A 23,990-nucleotide genomic window follows, 5' to 3' on the forward strand; every position below is an offset into this window, starting at 1 on the left:
GAGAACTAAAAAAGGGGAAAAACACAAACCATTTTATTTTGTCTGTCGTTCTATAGTCCGAACAAGTCTCAGGAATAATGGGCCGGATTTTCCGATCCTCCACGGGTGTGTACGCGCCCGTAGGGGCCGCGCAAGTGCCGGTTTCAGGCATGCGAAGCCCATGCTCTAAAACCCGGCACTTGCAATCTGTCAAGAATTTTCTTGACAGATCCTCCGCCTGCCCAGGAGAAGTGGGATTCCCTTCTTTGATTGGTTCCCCATGGTCCACGTGATCCCAGGGACGCTTGCGAACCGCATGCGCCCCTGGGATACCTGGACCTCTGCGCATTTCGTAGAGCAGAGGCCCAGGATCAGAAGTCTCGGGACCTACGGAACCAGCAGGTAAGTGGCAGAGAGTTCCGCTTTCTGCAGAACCTCCGCCTGCTGAAAACCTTTAAAATCTTACGCCTGGTAAAAGCATGCGTACGGCCTGCTTTTACCAGCATAAGAGTTTTAAAAACATTTTTTCGCTCATTTATAATTTTAAAATAGTTTTAAAAAAGGTAAGTTTATTTTTAGCCCCGTAAAAAACTTGAATTATTTTTTCAAAAAATTAAATTTTTGTTTAAAATATTAAATTTAATGTAATTTTAACTAATTTTAAATGTGATTTAAAAAAAAATTATTTAATATTTAACTTTTTTAAGTGATCCCCATTCATACTTTTGACAGATCTGTGCGTAGACCTGTCAAAAGTGTGAAGGGGGATTCTCTTCTTTGATTCCCCATGGCCCACGCGATCCCAGGGATGCTTGCGAACCGCCTGCGCCCCTGCGATACCTGAGCCTCTGCGCATTTCGAAGAGGAGAGGCCCAGGATCACAAGTCTCGGGGTCTGCGGAGCCAGAAGGTAAGTGGGTAGATTTTTTCCGACCGGAGGCATCTGCACGCAGGAAGCCTCCGATCGGAAATTCAGGGCCGATGTAAATACAGATTTCCTCTTAAACGTTTAGTGGAGTGTTAATAGAAACAAGAGTTATGTAATGATGTATAAAAATTGCAGGAAGCTACTTTAGAAGAAACCACTATTTGTTTATTGAGAAAGACACAGAAAATACTTCGATTAAACTGATAATGTACAATTTCAATCTGGTATAAATGTTTGAAATAGGTGATTAAAAATTAAGAGTACAATAGAGTTTGTTTCCCACTATTTAATTGCAAAGTACCTAAAATAATTCAACACTTTTTGTGATAAGAGCAGGGATTAATATTGTGGAGAATGTTTGAGAGAAAAACATTAGAAGCAAAATTCATAAATTAACATTTTTACGTCCACGTATTAGTAAACATTTCCAAGTCAGTCTGATTGGTTTTCCTGTCCAGGAAGAAAGATGAATGTTTATTTTTGTTAAATCAGAGCTTTTCCTGCTTTTTGTTTTTAATTCGGTGATGCAAATTGTGTATGTGTTTTTCTGCACTTGTGAATAAGTGCTGCATTTCTGACATGTTACATGGGGGGTGCTGGTTCAAGAAGACCACGTTTATTAATGGAAGCGATTGAAGTTGGAAACACGGATACCCGTTTTTGTTCAATTCTTTTTATTACTGTGAAATAAAGAACTTCTGCACTTTATATTTGTTGGTTGTCTGGTTGCATTGTGATTAATATTCTAATTACTATCTGGACATACAGCACCATAGGAAAGCTGCTGCTCCTGCTGCTTGTGCAGCCATTGCCATAGTGACACGAGGGATGGGTTAATACGTTGAAAACTTTAAAATTAATACACATTGCACGAATAGATATGCCTCTTTCAGCTCACCTTGGGCTTTTGGATTGTTTGTCGATGCATAACTGTGTAACTGAGTGACGTTTCTGAAGTGTTAATGCATTATTATGCAGTTCTTTTATATCCCAGTCATTTCTGACAAGTAATTTGTTTTAAAAGAGAGTTTGTATGTGACGAACTAAAAGCTTTTAATTAATTCTACCGTAAACAAACTTGCAGAATGGGCATGTAAATGACAAATGAATTTCAACATGGGTAAGTGTGAGGTGGTGCATTTGGGTAGGAGGAATAAGGAGACGACCTACTCCTTGGAAAATAAGAGTCTAAATGGGGTAGAGGTGTAAAGGGATCTCGGGGTATAGATTCACAAATCATTAAAAGTAGCAACGCAGGTTAAAAAAGCCATGAAAGTGCAAATAAAGCACAGGGGTTCATTTCTAGGGGAATAGAATTCAAAAGCATAGAAGTTATGTTAAACTTGTATAGAACCTTGACTGATTGTCTCATGATTTGAGACGGTGGAGTGGCAATATGGCATTACTGTGTACAGGAAACTTTTTTTTAATCCGGGACCGACGTGGTGCCGGTTCATCAAAAATTCCGGATAACCGAGCACTATAGTAAAAGATACGAGAGCTGAGAGCTCCGTATAAAGCAACAAACCCTGTTGCTTAGCAACAGGTTCAGAACAATGGCCACCAGTTACAAGCGTCTCTGTAGCTTAGCAACAGCTGCAGCCACACCCTTGCACAGTAACAGATGGAGGAAGGCAAGTAATATGAAGTATGAACCTACTCCTGAATTTTGCCGGTTAACCGAGATTTCCGGTTATTTAGGTGCCGGTAAATCGAAAGTTTCCTGTATATGCTTTTAAGTGGTTGCTGTTGTTGCTGTTGTAAAAGTTGCCCGTGGAAGAAAAGGTCACGCTCAAAGGAGTTCATGGCCTGCTCAGTACAAAAAAATATCAATGAAGATTACCCGGGGATACATTTGGGTCCTCACTCCGCTTTCCATCAACGGTTACTGGATAGAGAAGAGGAACCCTGGATAATTTCCCCATTCCCCAAATTGTTGGCCTGCTGAGATCGCTTTACTAACCACAGTCTTTATTGAACCCGAAGCTGTTTCTACATTGTGCAAGGCCAGTGCTGGCAGTGCAGCATCCCGATGCACGGGTCTCCTGCAGCTGAAAGGTGAACTTGCTGGATTCGCTAAAACCAGCCCAGTGAAGAAATGGCCGTTGCGAGTCCCACCTACCAACGTGCAGCCAGCTGCGTGAGACCCTATGTGTCGGGAACCAGCGGTGCTAGCACGCAGTCTCGCCTTTTTACGCAGTGAGTTCGTGTGATCTGGAATGCACTGTCTGAAAGGGCGGTGGAAGCAGATTCAATAATAACTTTCAAAAGGGAATTGGATAAGTACTTGAAGGTGAAGAATTTGTAGGACTATGGGGAAAGGATAGGAGAATGGGACTATTTGGATAGCTCTTTCAATGAGCTGGCAGAGGCACAATGGGCCAAATGGCCTCCTTCTGTGCTGTATCATGCTATTATTCTATAATACAAAAGCATGTTGGAACCTCTCATTCATATGGCTGTTACAACAACAACGACTTGCATTTAAATATAAAATTCTGACAGGACTGGACAGACTAGATGCAGGAAGGATGTTCCCGATGGTCAGGGAGTCCAGAACCAGGGCTCATAGTCTAAGGATAAGGGGTAAGCCATTTAGGACAGAAATGAGGAGGAATTTCTTCACCCAGAGAGTGGTGAACCTGTTGAATTTTCTACCACAGAAGGCAGTAGAGGCCAATTCATTAAATATATTCAAGAAGGAGTTAGATATATTTCTTAAGGCTAAACGGATCAAGCGATATGGGGAGAAAGCATGGACCAGGTACTGATTTTGGATGATCAGCCATGATCGCATTGAATGGCGGAGCAGGTTTGAGGGGCTGAATGGCCTACTCCTGCTCCTATCTTCTATGTTTCTATGTAAATAGTGCCTTTAACGTAGTAAAATGTTCCACAGCGCTTTTTACAGGAGCATTATCAAACAAACCGATTTTACCCTGATCTGACTATTTTAAAACTAGGCACAAGGTTATTACTGGTTGAACGGCAAGAGCAAATGTCTGATCCAGCAGACAGTGCTCCATTCATATTACAGTGCTGCCATTGGAGGAAGCCCCACCACCGTTTCAATATCAATGAGGCAATGCTAGTGCCTCCAGTGGCACAGGTTCCCACCTCAACAGCTGCTGCAGGCCATCATTTTGTTCTTGGGTAGGGAAAAGGATGCTGAACACTCAAAGAAGAAGACAAAACTTGCATTTATATAGCGCCTTTCACAACCACAGGTCCCAAACTGATTTATGGTCACTTAAATACTTTTTGAAGCTGTAGTGTATGTGCCTTTAAGAGCCCCATGTGTACTGTAATGCCGGTAATGGCCACTCGGGCTATATAAGCCTGTATATGGTGTTGTATCCGTTAGTTCCCCTCCAGACTTTGTTTAGTAAACACCTATGAAACCAACTCCTGTCTTCAGTGTCTCTATCAACACACAGACACAACAGAAGCATAGACACTATTGTAATTTAGGAAACACGGCAGCCAATTTGCACATAGGAAGCTCCCACAAACAGCATTGTGCTAATGACCAGATCATCTGTTTTAGCTATGTTGGTTGAAGGATAATTATTGGCCAGGATACCAGGGAAAACTCCCCTGCTCTTCTTCAAATAGTGCCATGGGATCTTATGTCCACCTGAGAAGACAGACGGAGCCTCGGTTTAACGTCTCATCCGAAAGACAGCACCTCCGACAGTGCAGCACTCCCTCAGCACTGCACTGGAGCACCAGCCTGGATTATGTGCTAAAGTCTCTGGAGTGGGACTTGAACCCACAGCCTTCTGACTCAGAGGTGAGAGTGCTCCCAGCCAGCAATGTGGTTTTTGCATTTTAAGCCTGTGCAAACTTCACCTGACACTGGGGAAGATTAATTGCCAGAAACCTTGTGAAACTGCGCCTCTGTGCAGCACACACATTTACTAAAGGCCATCGGGTTTTAAATTATAATAGTGCTCCCCATGCCATTGGAATAATAAAGCAAAAATTTGAAATTTTGGCACCGATTTTAACTCCAGATGGATTCCCCGCTCAGGCCTGAGTTAAAATTACAGTCGGGTCTCAATGATGTCATTGGGCCACAACATGCATATGTAAAGAAGGACCCTCTTGGCTCCGAGCGTGTGTCCTTGCTGCCTGCTCAGGAGAGCAGGTTAAAATTGCAGATGTTGCGATCCTGGGGGCTTTCAGACAGGTAAGAGCCAGGGCGATTTTAACTGCCCACTCGCCAGGTTTCTGCTGAGCGAGTAGGGTTAAAATCGCCCCTTGTTTCCATTTTCTCCTGAGGGTAGTGACTCATGTTAGATACACGGCTACTGATCGTTCCTGATTCCTCGCCAAAGTGGCTATTCTTGATATGTGAGTCTTTGATAATGACTACTGGACATTGAAATAGCCTAATCCTTTCCTCAGCCAAGGTCCATATACACTCATTTTTGCAGATAATATTTAAGAGTGAGAGCCCTGGCTGATTTCTTTTTAATATATTTCTCCCTAACATGGATCACTGAGTCCAGTTGTAATGACCATATCTTTACCCTGGATGAGATCAGCTATCTCAGCTCAGACCAACAATTGAAAATGAACCTTTTTGATCTGTATGAATCAACGCCACCGTGGGGAGGGAGGATAGGGTGAGATTTTGCAATGTGCTTGATAAAATCATAAATGTATTTTTGTAAACACATTCATAATTTTACTACATAGAAGGGATTATATTGCAAGGTTCCATTCATGGTACGAGCATGAGCACAGGTCAGAACACTTGTAAGGCCACATCTGCAGCCCATGCTCCTGTCTAAGCTTGGATCCTCGCCTCACACAATTCCCTTATGGTACACAGAGGAAATCTCCCTCTGTGGTGCATTTACCCAGTAACCCATTGGGACAGCCCCCCCCCCCCCCCGCCGCATATTTGTTTTTAATTTACTTTAATTTTTCTGCTCTCTCTCCGTTTCCCTGGACCGCGCACACCACTCCCTAACCTGCTCCCATTGCCAGTTCTTGAGCCAGCCACCAGACATATAAGAGCAACTTGGGGTGACTGATCTTTTCTCTCGGCTTTCTCTCCCTCCTCGTCAGGAAGCGCTTGGCCTTTGCTCAATGACAGGTCAAAAGTTGGAACGTCCATCCTGAGAAATTCCACGCAGAAACCCAACGACCCGACAACCTTGCGCCAACACACACCAATTCTTTGAGCTCTGACGAAGGGTCATCGACCTGAAACGTTGACTCTGTTTCTCTCTCCACAGACACTGTCTGACCTGCTGAGTGTTTTTCTGTTTTTACACCAATTCTTGTGCCACTCTTTATCAAAAATGATTTTAATATTCCTTCACTTAAAATTCTTACCTTTTTAACCTTTATCCTTACTCAGCAAAACCCAGTCTCACAACATACAATTCCTGCAAATGGAAGACAACGCAGTTAGAATATGATTATCTCTGAGTTTTCCATTATCATAATGTAACATATTGTAGCTCAGTCGGCAGGAGGCACTCTTACCTCAGGGCAAGACAGATGGAGTGTCCGTTTTCGACTGTGCTGCAGCATCCCAATGGCCTGACTGAAAAAGGAAGTAACTAATTTTATGTATAGTTAGCATATTCGCTACCAGGCACAACCACTGCAGGGATTCAGAGTCCGTCTTGGATATGTAGTGAAAGCAATAGCTTCTATTTTACCAAGCCAGCATTCTGTGATTGTTCTCTAATTATTTTAATGAATCTCCTGAAGCTTTTGTACTGAACAGTTATATTCACTATACACCTAGAATGATATTAATCATTTAAATAATACTGAGCCTTAATGTGCTTATAGTGGAATTTAAGGTATAAGAAAGTTCTGATTAATAACTAAAATGCAGATGCAAATAAACGGGTCATTTTCCGAGTGGCAGGCAGTGACTAGTGGGGTACCGCAAGGATCAGTCCTAGGACCCCAGCTGTTCACAATATATATTAATGATCTGGACGAGGGAATTTGATGTAATATCTCCAAATTTGCAGACGACACAAAGCTGGGTGGGAGGGTAAGCTGTGAGGAGGATGTCGTGAAACTCCAGTACGATTTGGACAGGTTGGGTGATTGGGCAGAAACATGGCAAATGCACTATAATGTGGATAAATGTGAGGTTATCCACTTTGGTGGCAAAAACAGGAAGGCAGATTATTATTTGAATGGCAATAGATTGGGAGAAGGGGAAGTGCAAAGAGACCTGGGTGTTCTTGTGCACCAGTCGCTGAAGGTAAGCATGCAGTTGCAGCAGGCGGTTAAGAAGGCAAATGGTATGTTGGCCTTCGTAGCAAGAGGGTTCGAGTACAAGAACAAGGATGTCTTGCTGCAGTTGTACAGGGCCTTGGTGAGACCACACCTTGAGTATTGTGTGCAGTTTTGGTCACCTTACCTGAGGAAGGACGTTCTTGCCATGGAGGGAGTGCAGCGAAGATTCACCAGGCTGATACCTGGGATGGCAGGAATGACGTATGAGGAGAGATTGTGTCGATTGGGCTTATACTCACTGGAGTTTAGAAGATTGAGAGGGGATCTCATCGAAACCTATAAAATTCTGTCAGGTCTGGACAGACTAGATGCAGAAAGGATGTTTCTGATGGCCGGGGAGTCCAGAACCAGGGGTCATAGTCTAAGGATAAGGGGTAAGCCATTTAGGACTGAAATGAGGAGGAATTTCTTCACCCAGAGAGTGGTGAACCTGTGGAATTCTCTGCCACAGAGGGCGGTGGAGGCCAATTCATTAAATATATTCAAGAAAGAGTTGGATATATTTCTTAAGGCTAAAGGGATCAAGGGATATGGGGAGAAGGCAGGGACAGGGTACTGAATTTGGATGATCAGCCATGATCTCATTGAATGGCGGAGCAGGCTCGAAGGGCCGAATGGCCTACTCCTGCTCCTATCTTCTATGTTTCTATGTACACTTAATTAGTCTTGCGTAACTTCTTTTTCTTTATTTTTATAGGAGTCCCCACGCCTAGTCAAGAAATTCTTCGCCATACTTTGAACATGCTCGTAAGAGAACGGAAAATTTACCCAACTCCTGATGGATATTTCATTGTAACTCCACAGACTTATTTTATTACCCCTTCTCTCATAAGAACAAATAGCAAATGGTACCATCTGGACGAAAGGATACCTGACCGGTCTCGATGTACTTCACCACAACCAGGGACTATAACTCCATCCAACTCTGGCTGCCTCCGAGACAGAGCCCACCACAGAAACCACTGTGATTCTTGCAACTGCTTTAGAGAGGAATTTCATAATCATTCATCCACTCTTCAGAAAAAATCAATAAAGGAATGCAAGGATTCCTATTGCCCTCCTTCTTTCAGCCAGATGCCAATAACCCACACTGAGAAAAGTAAGAGTACTGTTCACTGTTCATATAAAACTGAAACATTGCCAAAACCCAAGGATGGAGAAAAGCAACCTAAAAAATTTGGTCTGAAATTGTTCAGATTGAGCTTTAAAAAGGACAAGTCAAAACAGTTGGTGAATTTTTCAGCCCAGTTTCCTCCAGAGGAATGGCCTCTGCGTGACGAAGATAATCCGACCTCTATACCAAGGGAGGTAGAACAGGAGATAATTAAACGTATTAATCCAGACCTGACAATGGAAAATGTCATGAAGCACACAGCGCTAATGAAGAAACTTGAAGAAGATAAGGCCCATAGAAATAAGCCAGGCTCATCTGCCCAGCACAGTGGCAAGAGCAAAAAAAGCAGAAGTCACAAAAAGTCCCACGGTAAATCCCGATCACACAGCAAGTCTAGGGTTCCTAAGGGGGAGCAATCAGAAGATACCCACTTGGATGTAGCAGAATCCAGAGAATATGAGTTTTACGATCCAATTACCAGATCCCCATGTGATAAAAGTACCGCTTTAGAAATAAAGTGTGATAATGGCTTTCTTACACATGATAAAATAAACATGGTTGAATCTCATTTTCCTGTGACCCCAGAGTGGGATGTGTCAGGTGATCTTTACAAGAGAAGGATGGAGAGTCGATTTCATGAACATTCTAGGGAAAGTTTACAATCCAAGGTTCATCGGAGCCACAGCCATACTCAAGACAGAAAATCAAGAAATGATAGGACCAGCAAAGCCAAGGAGAGGTCTAGATCAATGGATAATTCTAATAGACCTCTTGGCACTACTTTGTCAGGCACAGCAGAAGAGATGCAAGGATGCAGCATGGATGAAAGCCACTCAAATAATGACAAATTACGTTCTTCCAAATTACATCACAGACCGGGACTGTCATCACATTCAAATCATATTACTGAGCCTAGCATACCTGAATGTGTTGATATTGATAATTCGGCAGCTCTTAGTGATGCCTGCAATCCACTGGAACACACGACAGCTGGAGAAGGTTTGCCCAAATACAGTGATCCTAATTGTTGTGCTACAGACGCAAAAGCTGATGACTACTTTCAGTGTAATGCATCTAAGGAGACTATTCGGACTGTGTCTTCGCCATCAGCTAAATGTAATGATGAGCATCTGTTCAAAGATTATGATACTTTGACCTTGTCAGATGGAGTTAAGAAGCTGTCCCCTTTGGATAGATTCTCGAAACAGCCACCTATTGAAGAAAACATGAACGGACAGCTTGAACAGTTGTCGCTGCAGCAGAAGCATTATCCTGAAAAGATAGATATGAACAGCATTCATTTGCCTGTAGCTGGGCAGGCATCTGCACTGTCATTGCCAAATGGACAAGTGTTTAAATCACAGTCTGAAACTCAGACTGTAAATCGTGTGGAGAATAGTTACCAGGAACCCACCGGTATTTCTTTATATGAATCGCAACACCAGAAACCGTCGGAGGTGCTTCATACAAACTGTGAGAACCTTGTTGGCCTAACCAGTGTGGCACAATCACTGCCTGTTCTACCGGGGCACGGAGAGATAACAGGACATCAGGAGTCTTCCTTCGACTATTATAATGTGTCCGACGATGACTCAGAAGATGGAACCAACAAGAACCAGGAGGAGGGTAAAAGCCGAGAAGATGGTGGGACTGTGCAGTGGTTGCTCGAACGAGAGAAAGAGAAAGGTCTCCAGAGAAAGTTTGAGAAGAACCTAACTCTCCTGAGTCCAAAGGAAAGTGATAACAGCGCCTGCCAGAAAGCTTCGCATTCTGCTCGACTAGATAGTATGGACAGCAGCAGTATAACAGTAGACAGTGGATTTAATTCTCCACGGTAAGCGAGCAAATGGTAAATCCAGCACAATCATTCATTTGAGACCCTTATTTTAGTGTGGTAGAATATTTCACGGTATTAGACATCAAAATTAGCCAACGCAACAGACGTAAGGTAAAACTAGTAGAATTTAGAAATAAGAATGGCGTATTGTGTGTTTCGGTCTAGCATAAAATATAATTTGCCATAGCAATACAATCCATGCATTATATATTTTCCTTAATACAAAAGCAAAATACTGCGGATGCTGGAAATCTGAAATAAAAACAGAAAATGCTGGAAATACTCAGCAGGTCAGGCAGCATCTGTGGAGAGAGAAACAGAGTTAACGTTTCAGGTCGATGACCCTTCGTCAGAAACAGCAACCAGCTTTTTAAAATATTTTTTTAACTAAAGATTTTCCTATAGTTAGATCCAACAAAGAGTTGGAAAATTACCCTTAGATTATTCTTATGGATCGTCTAAGTGAGAATGCCAGATTATGGGCCGTTTTATGTTTTGAATACATGCCCATCGGCAACTGTATACATTAGGAGAGAGAGAGAGAGAAAAGACTCTCATCCTGCCAGTATGAGCTGGATTTACCCCAGGTCAGTGAAAAGACAGCTCTAACCCATTGTATCAGCCGGTCCTACATCACTGAAACATGTAGCAGGAAGGAACAGAGACAGTGCACATGTATTCGATTTTACGTCACTGATATATTAACATAATAATATTCCCTCTTTCAGTCTGACCGGCTGCCTAAAGCTAATGTGCAGCTTCTTGCACCATGTCTGTTTTGTTTTGTTTCGGTGTCTCCTTCCTGCTTTATTTTCCTCCTAATTCCTCTCCAAGCCACTCTTAATTTTCTTTTTATTTCACAATAAGTGGATGTTACTATTTCAGCAACAGTTAGGAGTTGAGAAGGTTAAAGGTTACATTTTTTCATTAAAAAGACAATTATTGTCATTTATGAAGTAGATAAATACAAGTGTGAAAGATGTACAATCTGTGGAAAAATGAGTGTGCACTGATGAAGGATCGCAGTACAGTACTGGGTATTCTCATTGCACCAAGTAACAGCAGCAAATTCTGATATCTGGGCAGGTGGAATGCCGAAATCTCTTTGCATTGTCCTGAGTATGTGTCTCCACCCCTCCCTCCACATTTCCCCTCCCCCCCCACCCCTTCCCTCGCCACCAAACCCTCAGAAGAGCAACTTCTATTGCACTACGGTGATACTTATATTTCCTACACTGTCTATGCTTCTGGCCTCTTTGAGTAGTGTTGCCCAATTAGGCCAAAAGTTGTGAAGGATTAAATGTTGTGGCATTAGTGTTTGGAAGCATTAATGTTTTTCCATCCATGGTGTCTTTCAGTACTCGTGAAAGTCTGGCCTCTAACACCTCAAGCATATTAGAAAGCAACAGGCGTCAGAACCCCGCTCTTAGTCCGGGACATGGAGGCACGTCAGCATTCAGTTTCCGAGCAACTACAGATCCTGCACCAAGTGAGCCTGAAAAACTGCAGAAGCCCATGAAGTGTCTAGCTTCTGTTACCAGTGTTTGAGCGCAGTCAGCAGTAGCTGTCAGCGACAGATTCTGTATATCACCCTCGGCAGTCACACACTTGCACCTCAGCTGTCACTCGAAAAAAAACAATGACGCCATCAGGCATGCTCGTACATAAACGGGAGGTGCCAACTAAATATAGAATGTCATCTCTATGACTTGGAGCTTTTTTTTTGTTTCCCATGAGCACTTATTAATTTTACTTCTTCATCCTTTAGGTATTGAGTGGGTAATGCAGCTTACTGCATGGCATTCGCCTACATCATACTGCATGAAACGTCCATTGTGGTTTTGGTACAGAAGAGAAAAAAAAGCACAAACTGTTTGCACTTCATGGCTTTGGTTTCTTGATGATATTCTATCAAAACTTCATGTTTAGAAATAATCTTCTTTAGAACATTATCAAGCCAGCAAAATGCCCCCTCAGTGATTTTGCGAAACCAGTGCATGTGTTAAATCTGGACGAGCACATATGTGACGGTCTTAAACACTGAAGATATTATCTTCAACTCTATGGTTAGTTATTTCCAATAAGCATTGTTGTTAATAATAGTTATGTGGTACCAACAGATATATGTTGCACTATTAAAAGGTAAAATAATGTCTGACTTTTTTTATTGTACAAGATTATACATCAGGCTGTGTTATTGTACATATAAATCACTATTGAAGTTGCCGAAAGCAAACCATATAGAAAAACAGCAAAATTGCTACAAGTTTTACAGTTGCTGTAAATCTTATACCAATATAATATGTGAATTTGATGTGCATTGTTTTCTTGTACAAATAAATATGCTTCAGAGCAAAATGCTGTGGAATAAGCAGCTCAAGAGTAAATAAATAATATTTTTTGCATGTATGAAGAGAGTTACAAAGCAGTACAATTGAGGCATTTCGATCACTGCAAAGGGTCAAAATTTGAGCAACTTGCACCTCACCTGGGTCCCGTTAATATGTTGCTACCATTAGCTCCCTCCTAACTGTTTTAATTATTTTCCATACTGTAGTGTATATATTAGCTTTATAGGTGGAAGCGTAGCATTCTTGGCTGATAGTCTCAGACCTGCCACAGTTTATTGTCATGTAATATCGATGAGCGTGTATTACAAACATTTGTGAAGCAATCAATTGCCTGATGCCACATTATGTTACTGATAGAAAGGTACTAGAGGTTATTTGTCACATACAGTGATGTTTGCAGCCTGATTCTATGTTTGCTCTTAACACCAATACTAGCACAGCACCAGGTCCTTTTTACATTTTAAATGTAATCTTTGTTTTATGCCCATTACTGCCTTTGTGTTCTGCGATGCCGTTAAAAGATTTAAATTACTTCATATTGTGGCTTTTGTTACACTGGAGCTTCTGATGATGCCCCAGTTTCGCAGATTGGAAAGGACGTTTCAACTTGAAGCCAGTTCCTCTAGTTTTGTACCTCCATATAAAACTGGGTTGGTTATCGCCTTCTTTTCTGTAAGCCTTGTCCCACAACAGGTGAGAGATCTTTTATAAAAGAATCTTTTAACATTTCTTAATCACTATTTGGAAACGTGCAGCTATTACTACTGCACCAAAACCCTGTTATATCTGTGATATTGTAAACATAAGTATCAGGCACAAAGATGTTCATGGCAGTAATAGTACTGGGACACCCTGTAGCTACCCTCACTCTAATTTGGTTTGACTGAAAACTACGACCACAAAAAGGAACATGAAATTTGTTTTTAAACTGACGATATAAATACAACTCTGCAGAAAAAGCAGTTTTTATTAAAAAAAAACTAATAAAATGTATATATGTTAATAAAAGATAAGTGTGCCTGATCTGTTACAATCCGCAATAGGATCTTAATAAAACATTGCAGCTGAGATACGTTAACCTTATACGGCAGTGGTAGATCTGAAATGACCTTCAATGTACGTAACACAAACATTTTTTTTCACTGTAGTTAAGATATTGTTCATTGTTGCACATAACTACCTCCACAGCTTTTATGAAATGGTAGCAGAGACTGCAATGTAGCATGATTTTCCTCTCTCTGTGTCTTCCCTCTCGCTCCCTCTCTCTTTCTATCTCTGTTACCGTCTCATAAATAAGCTTTCACCAGACAATTGCTTCTGAATTTTTACGCTGGTGCTTTAACTCCTTGAAGCGTGGTTTTCCAAACTAACTTCCCTATAATGTTCATTTAAGTTCATGTTTTGTTTTGAAATGTGTCAAAGCATTAAAAGAATAGATATCTTAATGAGGAGATTGCATCAAAAGTTGGTCTATTTTTAAAGACTACATTCAAAGGAATAAAGATTTTTTTTTGTGGATGAATGTTACTATTGTATGAACTTAATGAGTACAAATGCAAACAGTTTTTTTTCTTCAAGCAGAAGGGAGTAGAGCAGCCGAGACTGCCTTGTATAAATACGTTTGCACTGATTAAAAATAACAACAAGAAAAACATTTTAAAAAAATGTGTCTCTCTGGTTGCTGTTAGTCATCCAGATAGATGTGTTTATATATTGTAAAACAATTTCTTACCAAACTTTGGTTCATGGAATGTCTTCCCTAACGTTACTGGATTATGTTATAGCACATTATAACAAGCTTGTTTTTGTAAGTATTATATTGTAAAATGACGTGTTTAGTTGTCATGCTTAGTACAATAACTTGAAAAACTGTAAACAGGGATTTTTTTTAATGTTCCTTATTTAAAAGTCCCTTTGTGTGAAATGTGTTTCTGTTGTTACTATTGTAGCTTGTGTGGATCTCCCCTTTGGGATTGTGTTATTTACTTTAAAGCCATTAAATAACATGTTTCTTTAACATTTTGGGATTTTTGCCTTTTTCAAAAAACATATATGCATAGTTGGTGTCCTACAATCTATAATACACTAAAAGTCTTACATTTGAGTACTTCTTTCACGGAAAACCTTACTTCCTGTTGTCATATATTTGTGCACTTTTGTGTCAGTTTTCCCCCACTATAAATGTTTTTGTCTGTGTGAACTTGTCATGCTGTAATTACATCCTCCTGTCAGTGTAAAACATAGGTGAGTTAATCAGTTGGCTTCAAAATTCAACTAGTGTTTTTGCTTGACAATGTGTGAAGGGGTAGATTTTCAACTTGCCGCCTGAACATAAAACTCACAGATTGGCGATAATAGTATCTGCCTGATTTTCATTGAATGGTGGTTTCTATAATGGGCAGCCAATCCATAATGCCAATTTCACTTCTGGGCAGTAAGTTGAAAATCTACCCTGAACTCTTTCTGTCTCTGGCCCTCTCTCCTCCATCAACCCTTTTCTGAAGCTCCAGTCTCCCTCTCCACTCAGCTTAATGCAATTTCTAAATTTTTACAGAGAACAAAAACAAAAGCCACGACAAGAGTGTAATCAAAACTATAATTTCTTTTCATTTTCTCTCTCGGTCTCACACACGCAGCCTCTCCTTTTATTAAAAAAAAACCCACAATATAAATGTTACTTCAATAAAGCTTTGAAATGTGTCCTCTTGGTTTTTTAAAATAACTTTTTTTTAAAGTTACTGAGTAGAAAGTGGTAGAAGCTGAAGGAAAGTATTCCATCAGTACAGGTGATTGAACAGTATTGATGTATCCTGGGATATTCGGCACATGCTGAGACTACACAATCCAAATTCAGCTCACAGCCCCATTGCTTTAGATTTAAAGAATCGAGTTTAAGTCCAAGCTTTTGGAAGAGGCTGAGGCCTTCAAGTAAAGGCATTAAAATATACAAAAGGCAATTCAGTGGATAAATTTATTCATGTTACAAAATATGTATTTTTCATTTTTTATATATCGTTAAAACCGCTATTTTAGATATTAGAAAGTCCAGTTAGAAAAAATTGGTGATGAAAAAATTTCAGAAATCATTTTGAGAAATGTATGAGAGTCTGCTGGCCAGATTGTGAAATCACAAGGTGATGTATTCTAACTACAAAATAGCAGCTGTTGTGTGCTAAACAACGCAATGTAGGAACACAGGAACAGGAGTAGACCATTCAGCCCCTCGAGCCTGTTCCGCCATTCAATGAGATCATGGCTGATCTGTGATCTAACGCCATATACACACCTTTGGCCCATATCCCTTAATACCTTTGGTTTACAAAAAGCTATCAATGTAATTTAAAATTAACAATTGATCTAGCATCAATTGCCGTTTGCGGAAGAGAGTTCCAAACTTCTGCCACCCTTTGTGTGTAGAAGTGTTTCCTAATTTAACTCCTGAAAGGTCTGGTTCTAATTTTTAGACTATGCCCCCTAGTCCTCGAATCCCCAACAGTGGAAATAGTTTCTCTCTATCTACCCTATCTGTTCCCTTTAATATTCTGAACACTTCGATCAGATCACCCCTTAACCTTCTAAATTCTAGGGAATACAACCCTAATTTGTGTAATCTCTCCTTGTAACAACCCTTGAAGTCCAGGTATCATTCTGGTAAACCTATGCTGCACTCCCTCCAAGGCCAATATATCCTTCCTAAGACGTGGTGCCCAGAACTGCTCACAGTGCTCCAGGTGTGGTCTAACCAGGGTTTTGTACAGCTGCAGCATAACTTCTGCCCCCTTGTACTCTAGTCCTCTAGATATAAAGGCCAGCATTCCAATAGCCTTTTTGATTATTTTCTGTACCTGTTCATGACATTTTAATGATCTATGTAGCTGAACCCCCAAGTCTCTTTGGACATCCACTGTTTTTAACTTTTTACCATTTAGAAAATAACCTGTTCTATCCTTTTTAGGCCCAAAGTGGATGACCTCGTATTTGCTTACATTGAAATCTATTTGCCACAGTTTTGACCATTCACTTAATCTATCAATATCACTTTGTAATTTTATGCTTTCATCTACACAGCCTACAATGTGTCTTTGTGTCATCGGCAAATTTGGCTATATGACTTTCTATGCCATCATCTAAGCCGGTTTGGCATAAAAATAAAACAAAAAAGGTGACTCAACCGTGGCTAACAAGGGAGATTAGGGATAGCATAAGATCCAAGGAGAGGACATATAAATTGGCCAGAAAGAAAAAGCAGTAAACCTGAGGATTCGGAGCAGTTTAGGATTCAACAAAGGAGGACAAAGGGATTAATTAAGAGGGGGGAAATAGAGTATGAGAGTAAGCTTGCAGGGAACATAAAAACTGACTGTAAAAGCTTTTATAGATATGTGAAGAGAAAAAGATTGGTGAAGTCAAGCGTAGGTCCCTTGCAGTCAGAATCAGGGGAATTTATAATGGGGAACAAAGAAATGGCAGACCAATTAAATACATATTTTGGTTCTGTCTTCACAAAGGAGGACACAAATAACCTCCCAGCGATGTCGGGGAACATAGGGTCTAATGAAACGGAGGAACTGAAAGAAATCAGTATTTGTAGGGAAATTGTGTTAGGGAAATTGACGGGATTGAAGACCGATAAATCCCCAGGGCCTGATAATCTACATCCTAGGGTACTTAAGGAAGTGGCCCTAGAAATAGTAGATGCATTGCTGGTCATCTTCCAAAATTCGGTAGACTCTGGAACAGTACCCATGGATTGGAGGGTAGCTAATGTTACCCCACTATTCAAAAAAGGTGGTAGAGAGAAAACATGGAATTACAGACTGGTAAGCCTGACATCGGTAGTGGGGAAAATGCTAGAGTCCATTATAAAAGATGTAGTAGCAGAGCACTTGGAAAACAGTGACAGGATTGGACAAAGTCAACATGGATTTACTAAAGGTAAATCATGCTTGACTAATCTGGAATTTTTTGAGGAAGTAACTGGTAAAATAGATAAGGGAGAACCAGTGGATGTGTATTTGGACTTTCAAAAGGCTTTCGATAAGGTCCCGCATAAGAGATCAGCGTGTAAAGTTAAGGCACATGGGATTGGGGGCAAGGTATTGATTTGACTAGAGAACTGATTGGCAGACAGAAAGCAAAGAGTTGGAATAAACAGGTCTTTTTCCGAGTGGCAGGCAGTGACTAGTGGGGTACTGCAGGGAGCGGTCCTTGGACCCCAGCTATTCACAATACATATTAATGATCTAGACGAGGGAACTAGATGTAATATCTCCAAGTTTGGAGACGACACAAAGCTGGGTGGGCGTGTGTGCTGTGAGGAGGATGCTGAGAAACTCCAGTATGATTTGGACAGGTTGGGTGATTGGGCAGAAGCATGCCAGATGCAATAAAACGTGGATAAATGCGAGGTTATCCACTTTGGTGTCAAAAACAGGAAGGCAGATTATTACCTGAATGGCAATAGATTTGGAGAAGGGGAAGTGCAACGAGACCTGGGCGTCCTTGTGCACCAGTTGCTGAAGGTAAGCATGCAGGTGCAGCAGGCGGTTAAGAAGGCAAATGGTATGTTGGCCTTCATAGCGAGAAGATTCGAGTACAGGAGCAAGGATGCCTTGCTGCAGTTGTACAGGGCCTTGGTGAGGCCACATCTTGAGTATTGTGTGCAGTTTTGGTCGCCTTATCTGAGGAAGGATGTCCTTGCCATGGAGGGAGTGCAGTGAAGATTCACCAGGCTGATACCTGGGATGGCAGGAATGACGTATGAGGAGAGATTGGGTCGATTGGGCTTATACTCGCTGGAGTTTAGAAGAATGAGAGGGAATCTAATTGAAACTTATAAAATTCTAACAGGACTAGACAGACTAGATGCAGGAAGGATGTTCCCGATGGTCGGGGAGTCCAGAACCAGGGGTCACAGTCTAAGGATAAGGGGTAAGCCACTTAGGACAGAGATGAGGAGGAATTTCTTCACCCAGAGAGTGGTGAACCTGTGGAATCCTCTACCACAGAAGGCAGTAGAGGCCAATTCATTAAATATATTCAAGAAGGGGTTAGATATATTTCTTAAGGCTAAGGGGATCAAGGGATATGGGGAGAAGGCAGGGACAGGGTACTGAATTTGGATGATCAGCCATGATCTCATTGAATGGCGGAGCAGGCTCGAGGGGCCGAATGGCCTACTCCTGCTCCTATCTTCTATGTTAATAAATACTGTGAATAGTGGATGCCCCAACACAGATCCCTAAGGGACACCACTAGTCATATCCCGCCAATTTGAGTACCTGCCAATTTGAGTACCTGCCCATCATCCCTACTCTCTGTCACCTGCCGCTCAGCCAATTTCCTAACCAGGTCAATAATTTCCCCTGAACTCCGTGGGCTTCTACCTTAGATAACAGTCTCTTATGTGGGACTTTATCAAATGCCTTCTGAAAGTCCATATAAATAACATCCATAGACATTCCCCTGTCCACTACTTTAGTCACCGCCTCAAAAAATTCAATCAGGTTTGTCAGGCATGACCTACCTTTCACAAATCCAGGCTGGCTCTCTCTGATCAACTGATAATTTTTGAGATGTTCAGTCACCCTATCCTTAATTACAGACTCTAGCAATTTACCCACAACAGAGGTTCAGCTAATTGGTCTATAATTCCCTGGTTTTCTCCTCTCACCATTCTTAAAAAGCCAAGTGAGATGCGCAATTTTCCAATCTAAAAGGGACGGTTTCTGAATCTAGAGAAATTTGGAAGATTATAGTTAAGGCATCTGCAATGTGCACACCTACTTCTGTTAAAACCCTGGGGTGGAAACCATCTGGCCCTGGGGATATGTCACTCTTTAGTGCCATTATTTTCTTTATTACTATTATTTTACCGACGTTAATTTTATTGAGTCCCTGTCCCCAATTAAGTATTAGTTTCTTTGGGATTTCCGGCATGCTATCCACTTGTACTGTAAATTCTGACGCAAAGTAATTATTCAACATGTCTGCCATTTCCCCATTGTCATTGACAATATCAGCACTTTTAACATTCAAAAGGCCTATCACAAGAGATGCCTACAAGAGTAACAGGTACTTGTAATGAGCTTTCAATGAAATGTGTGCACCTCATACCAAAATTAAGATATGACTGATGGACTTCCAGTAGAGCAGAAACTGATATCCAAGTTCCGCACTCATGAGGACGGCCTCAACCGGGATCTTGGGTTCATGTCACGCTACATGTAACCCCACCTGACGTAGGGTCATCCAGACTCGAGTCGTCATTGGCTTGTTCTCTCTACACAGATGCGGCCGGACCTGCTGTGATTTCCAGCAAAGAAAATGATTTTTGTCTTTTTTTGTTTTTCATACAGACCCCAGCATCTGCAACATTTTACCCCTTGTGACCCCACCTCATTGTTCTTTGATGTAATGTTTTCCTGACTGACCTGTTTGGACACCATTCACACCTTTGATTGCTGTGATTATCTCTCTGCCGAGGTGTGATAAATGGCAGTTAGAAAGATTACCTGTAATCATCTGGCATTATTCTCTGACTATATAATCTGTGTCTATAGGAATCTCTCCACTTCACCTGACGAAGGAGCAGCGCTCCGAAAGCTTGTGATTTCAAATAAAACTGTTGGACTATAACCTGGTGTTGTGTGACTTCTTACATTTGTCCACCCCAGTCCAACACCGGCATCTCCACACCATGACTCTTTTACCTGTCACTGATGTAGTTGTGTTGCTAATTCTGTTTCCTCTTCTGCTTGTACATGGCCTTGGCGAGACCACATCTTGAGTATTGTGTGCAGTTTTGGTCGCCTTATCTGAGGAAGGATGTTCTTGCCATGGAGGAAGTGCAGCGAAGATTCACCAGACTGATACCTGGGCTGGAAGGAATGACGTATGAGGAGAGATTGGGTTGACTGGGCTTATACTCGCTGGAGTTTAGAAGAATGGGAGGGGATCTCATTGAAACTTATAAAATTCTAACAGGACTAGACAGACTAGATGCAGGAAGGATGTTCCCGATGGCCGGGGAGTCCAGAACCAGGGGTCACAGTCTAAGGATAAGGGGTAAGCCATTTAGGACAGAGATGAGGAGGAATTTCTTCACCCAGAGAGTGGTGAACCTGTGGAATTCTCTACCACAGAAGGCAGTTGAGGCCAATTCATTAAATATATTCAAGAAGGAGTTGGATATATTTCTTAAGGCTAAAGGGATCAAGGGATATGGGGAGAAGGCAGGGACAGGGTACTGAATTTGGGTGATCAGCCGTGATCTCATTGAATGGCGGAGCAGGTTCGAGGGGCTGAATGGCCTACTCCTGCTCCTATCATCTATGTTTCTGCCTGTCTATTTTTTTCTCCTCTTCTGCTTTTCTGCCTTAACTTTTTTTTGCTTGTCTCTGTCTTTTTGTTTCCTTCCAGGTGGGAGGTGGTGGGTGATGTGGCATGGTGTGGCCGGTGAAAGGAACTTCGAATGACCATGGGCTGCATTTGTGTTTACCTTTAAACCCAGACACCAAAACAAAAGACCTGTTTTTAAAAAAAAATACAGCGGAGATCCATTTTAAATTCACAATATTTCGGCTCATCTAATATGTCATGCGAAATAGATACAATACAAAGATATAACGGTTTGAAACAAAATAGGGCTCTGCTTCCATCAGTCACTTAGGCCTAAATTGTAGCAGGGCTTAGAAATAACAAAGAAGGTGCGTTGTCAGCACCTCATATAAGGAAACCAATGACCAGTTATGATTTGTAGTGATGCTCCTTGAGTGCTCCTTGGAAATTCTGATGTCCTGAAATTTCACTCCGATACAAATATGGAACACTTATTTAAGAAAACAATAATCTTTTTCAAGTATTGGAACTGGGGAATGCTGAATCAGGATTGTCAATTTATACACCTATGCAGAAAGACAGTATTTGCACTGTGAAAAAAATTGAGCTTGATAAAATGGAGGATTTGACAGATAATAAAAAAAGAAAATAGATGAATCAACTGAAATAGGAGACACTTCCAGCTTCCAACTCACAAGGAAATTACGGTATAGTTCACTATTGCAAAATATTTTAGCAAGTTAGATACATTCTTAAATTTCTGGCAACTACAATTGGTTGAAGCAAGATCCATGTTATAAGAACATAAGAAATAGGAGCAGGAGTAGGCCATTTGGCCCTTCAAGCCTGCTCTGCCATTTAATAAGATCATGGCTGATCTACCTCAACTTCACTTTCCTACACTATCCTCACATCCTTTGATTCCCTTAATATTCAAAAATTTATCGATCTCTGTCTTGAATATACTCAACAACTAAGCCTCCACAGCCCTCTGGGGTAGAGAATTCCAAAGATTCACCACCTTCTGAGTGAAGACATTTCTCCTCATCTCAATCCTAAATGGCCGACCCCTTATTCTGAGACTGTGACCCCCGGCTCTAGACTCCCCAGCCAAGAGAACCATCCGCCCTGCATCTACCCTGTCAAGTCCTGTAAGAATTTTGTATATTTCAATGAGATCACCTCTCATTCTTCTAAACTCTAGAGAATATAGGCCGAGTCTACTCAATCTCTCCTCATAGGACAATTCCCCCATCCCAGGAACCAGGCTGGTGAACCTTCGTTGCACTCCCTCTATAGCAAGTATATCCTTCCTTAGGTAAGGAGACCAAAACTGTACAAATACTCCAGGTGTGGTCTCACCAGGGCCATATATAATTGCAGTAAGATGTCTTTACTCTTATACTCAAATCCTCTTGTAATAAAGGCCAACATAGCATTTGCTTTCCTAATTATTTGCTGTAACTGCATGTTAAAGGGTTTCCAGCAAGCCCTGCCGAATTTAACGGCAGGGCCTGATTAACATTTCAGCGCTCTGTTTCCCACCTGGCTGGCGTTTGGCTGCGGGCAGGTAGGCCTGCGGCACTAGGCTGCACAGAGGAAGGAAGGAGGGATTGCGGGGGGGGGGGGCGTTGAATCGAGGTCGGAGGATGATTGGGGATGTGGTCAGAGCCAGTGGACGATTTGGGTGGGGGCGGGTGCGCAACATTGCTCCCTTTAATTTTTTTGGGGTGCACGACCCCTTTAAGGGGCTGCGCAGCCCATTCGAAATACCAGGCATGCGCGTTTTTTTCTATTTAAAAGCCGGTGAGCCGGCTGCACGGGAGCTGCAGAGCGCTGTGCAGCCCCACAGCTTAAAGGGAACATTGGTGGTCAGGGGCTGGAGCGGGAAGGCAATCGGGGACCGGACGGGGGATCGGAGGCCTTGTGGGGTGGGGGCTGGTGGTGGTGGTGAGGCAGGGACGCTGCATCCAGCAGGTAAGTGTAAAAGCCTTCCTTTAGCTGGCGGGTTCCCCCGAGGCCTGGGAAACCTGGTCATCCGGAGTTAAATTTGTAATGGTAGGTCACCATGAGGCGCACCAGCCTCATTATAATATTTAAATAGGCGACCCGCTTCTTGGCAGCAGGTTGGCTACCCACCCCATCCTGCTTCTGTTAACACTAGAAGTGGGCGGGTTGGGGCCGGGATTCTGTTTTTTAATTCTTTAACCTCCCACCCGCCCCCAACCCACCCGTTTTTGGGAGGTTAAAATTCCCCCCTCTGACTCCGACGACTTGTGCTTCTCCCCCTCCTTTCACCCCATCGTTGTGCTTCCAGCAGATAGGCCCCACGTTCTGAAATTCTTTTCCTCAACCCCTCTGGATCCCTCTCCTTTATGACCCTCCTTAAAATCCACCTCTTTGACTATGCTTTTGGTCTCCCCTCTCCAGGGGCATTACTCTTGGCTCTGAATCAGAAGGTTTGGGCTCAAGTCCCACGTCAGAGACTTAAGCACATAATCCAGGTTGACACTTCAGTGCGGTACTGAGGGAGTGCGGCACTGTTTGAGTTACCATCCTTCAGATGAGAAGTTAAACAGATTCCGTCTCCCCTCTCAGGTTGGTGTAAAGGATCCCATGCCACTATTCAAAGAAGAGCGGGCGAGTTCTCCTTGTGTCCTGGCTAACATTTATTCCTCAACCTGCATCATTAAAATAGATTATCTGGTCATTATCTCATTGGTGTGAGACCTTGCTGTGTGCAAATTGGCTGCTGTTTCCCTACATTGCAATTGAGACTACATTTCAAAAGCACTTAGTTGACTGAAGAACTTTGGGACATGCTGAGGTTTTGAAAGGCGCTATATCATTGCACCTTCTTTCTGTAATATCTTTCACATGGCGTACATTTTTTTTCTTATCATGTTTCTGTAAGGTAATTGGGGACATTTTTGGACAGTAAGTGAGCTATATAAATGCAAGTTGTTGTTATCACATACAAAGTATTTTATAACAAGGTCCCAAAATCAATAATGAATGAATGACCAGATAGTCTGTTTTTGGTGGGTTGAGGGAGTATGATGGCATCTTTTAAACCGACAAACTGGCCCCAGTTTAATATAAGAACATAAGAAATAGGAGCAGGGGCAGACCATTCGGCCCCTCGAGACTGCTCCGCCATTTA

At 42.0% G+C, this 23,990-nt stretch overlaps 1 protein-coding gene across 6 annotated transcripts in view; it reads left to right on the plus strand.

Annotated features, from left to right (window-relative positions):
- The window catches only part of LOC147124065 (storkhead-box protein 2-like), a 348,039-nt gene extending 333,535 nt beyond the window's left edge, over positions 1–14,504 (plus strand). For 5 of the 6 annotated variants that reach the window (XM_085980377.1, XM_085980384.1, XM_085980525.1 and 2 more), the window contains 2 exons: positions 7,883–10,133; positions 11,495–14,504. In XM_085980377.1, coding sequence (XP_085836503.1) covers positions 7,883–10,133; positions 11,495–11,684 — 2,441 coding nt within the window. In that variant the 3' untranslated portion in view covers positions 11,685–14,504. The remainder of the gene's footprint in view (positions 1–7,882; positions 10,134–11,494) is intronic. The other variant, XM_085980393.1, reaches the window with a different exon arrangement.
- Positions 14,505–23,990: the final 9,486 nt, after the last annotated feature.

The sequence above is a fragment of the Somniosus microcephalus genome, chromosome 1, assembly GCF_052327205.1.
Source record: "Somniosus microcephalus isolate GS21.2 chromosome 1, FLI_Smic_1.0, whole genome shotgun sequence".
Taxonomy (NCBI): domain Eukaryota; kingdom Metazoa; phylum Chordata; class Chondrichthyes; order Squaliformes; family Somniosidae; genus Somniosus; species Somniosus microcephalus.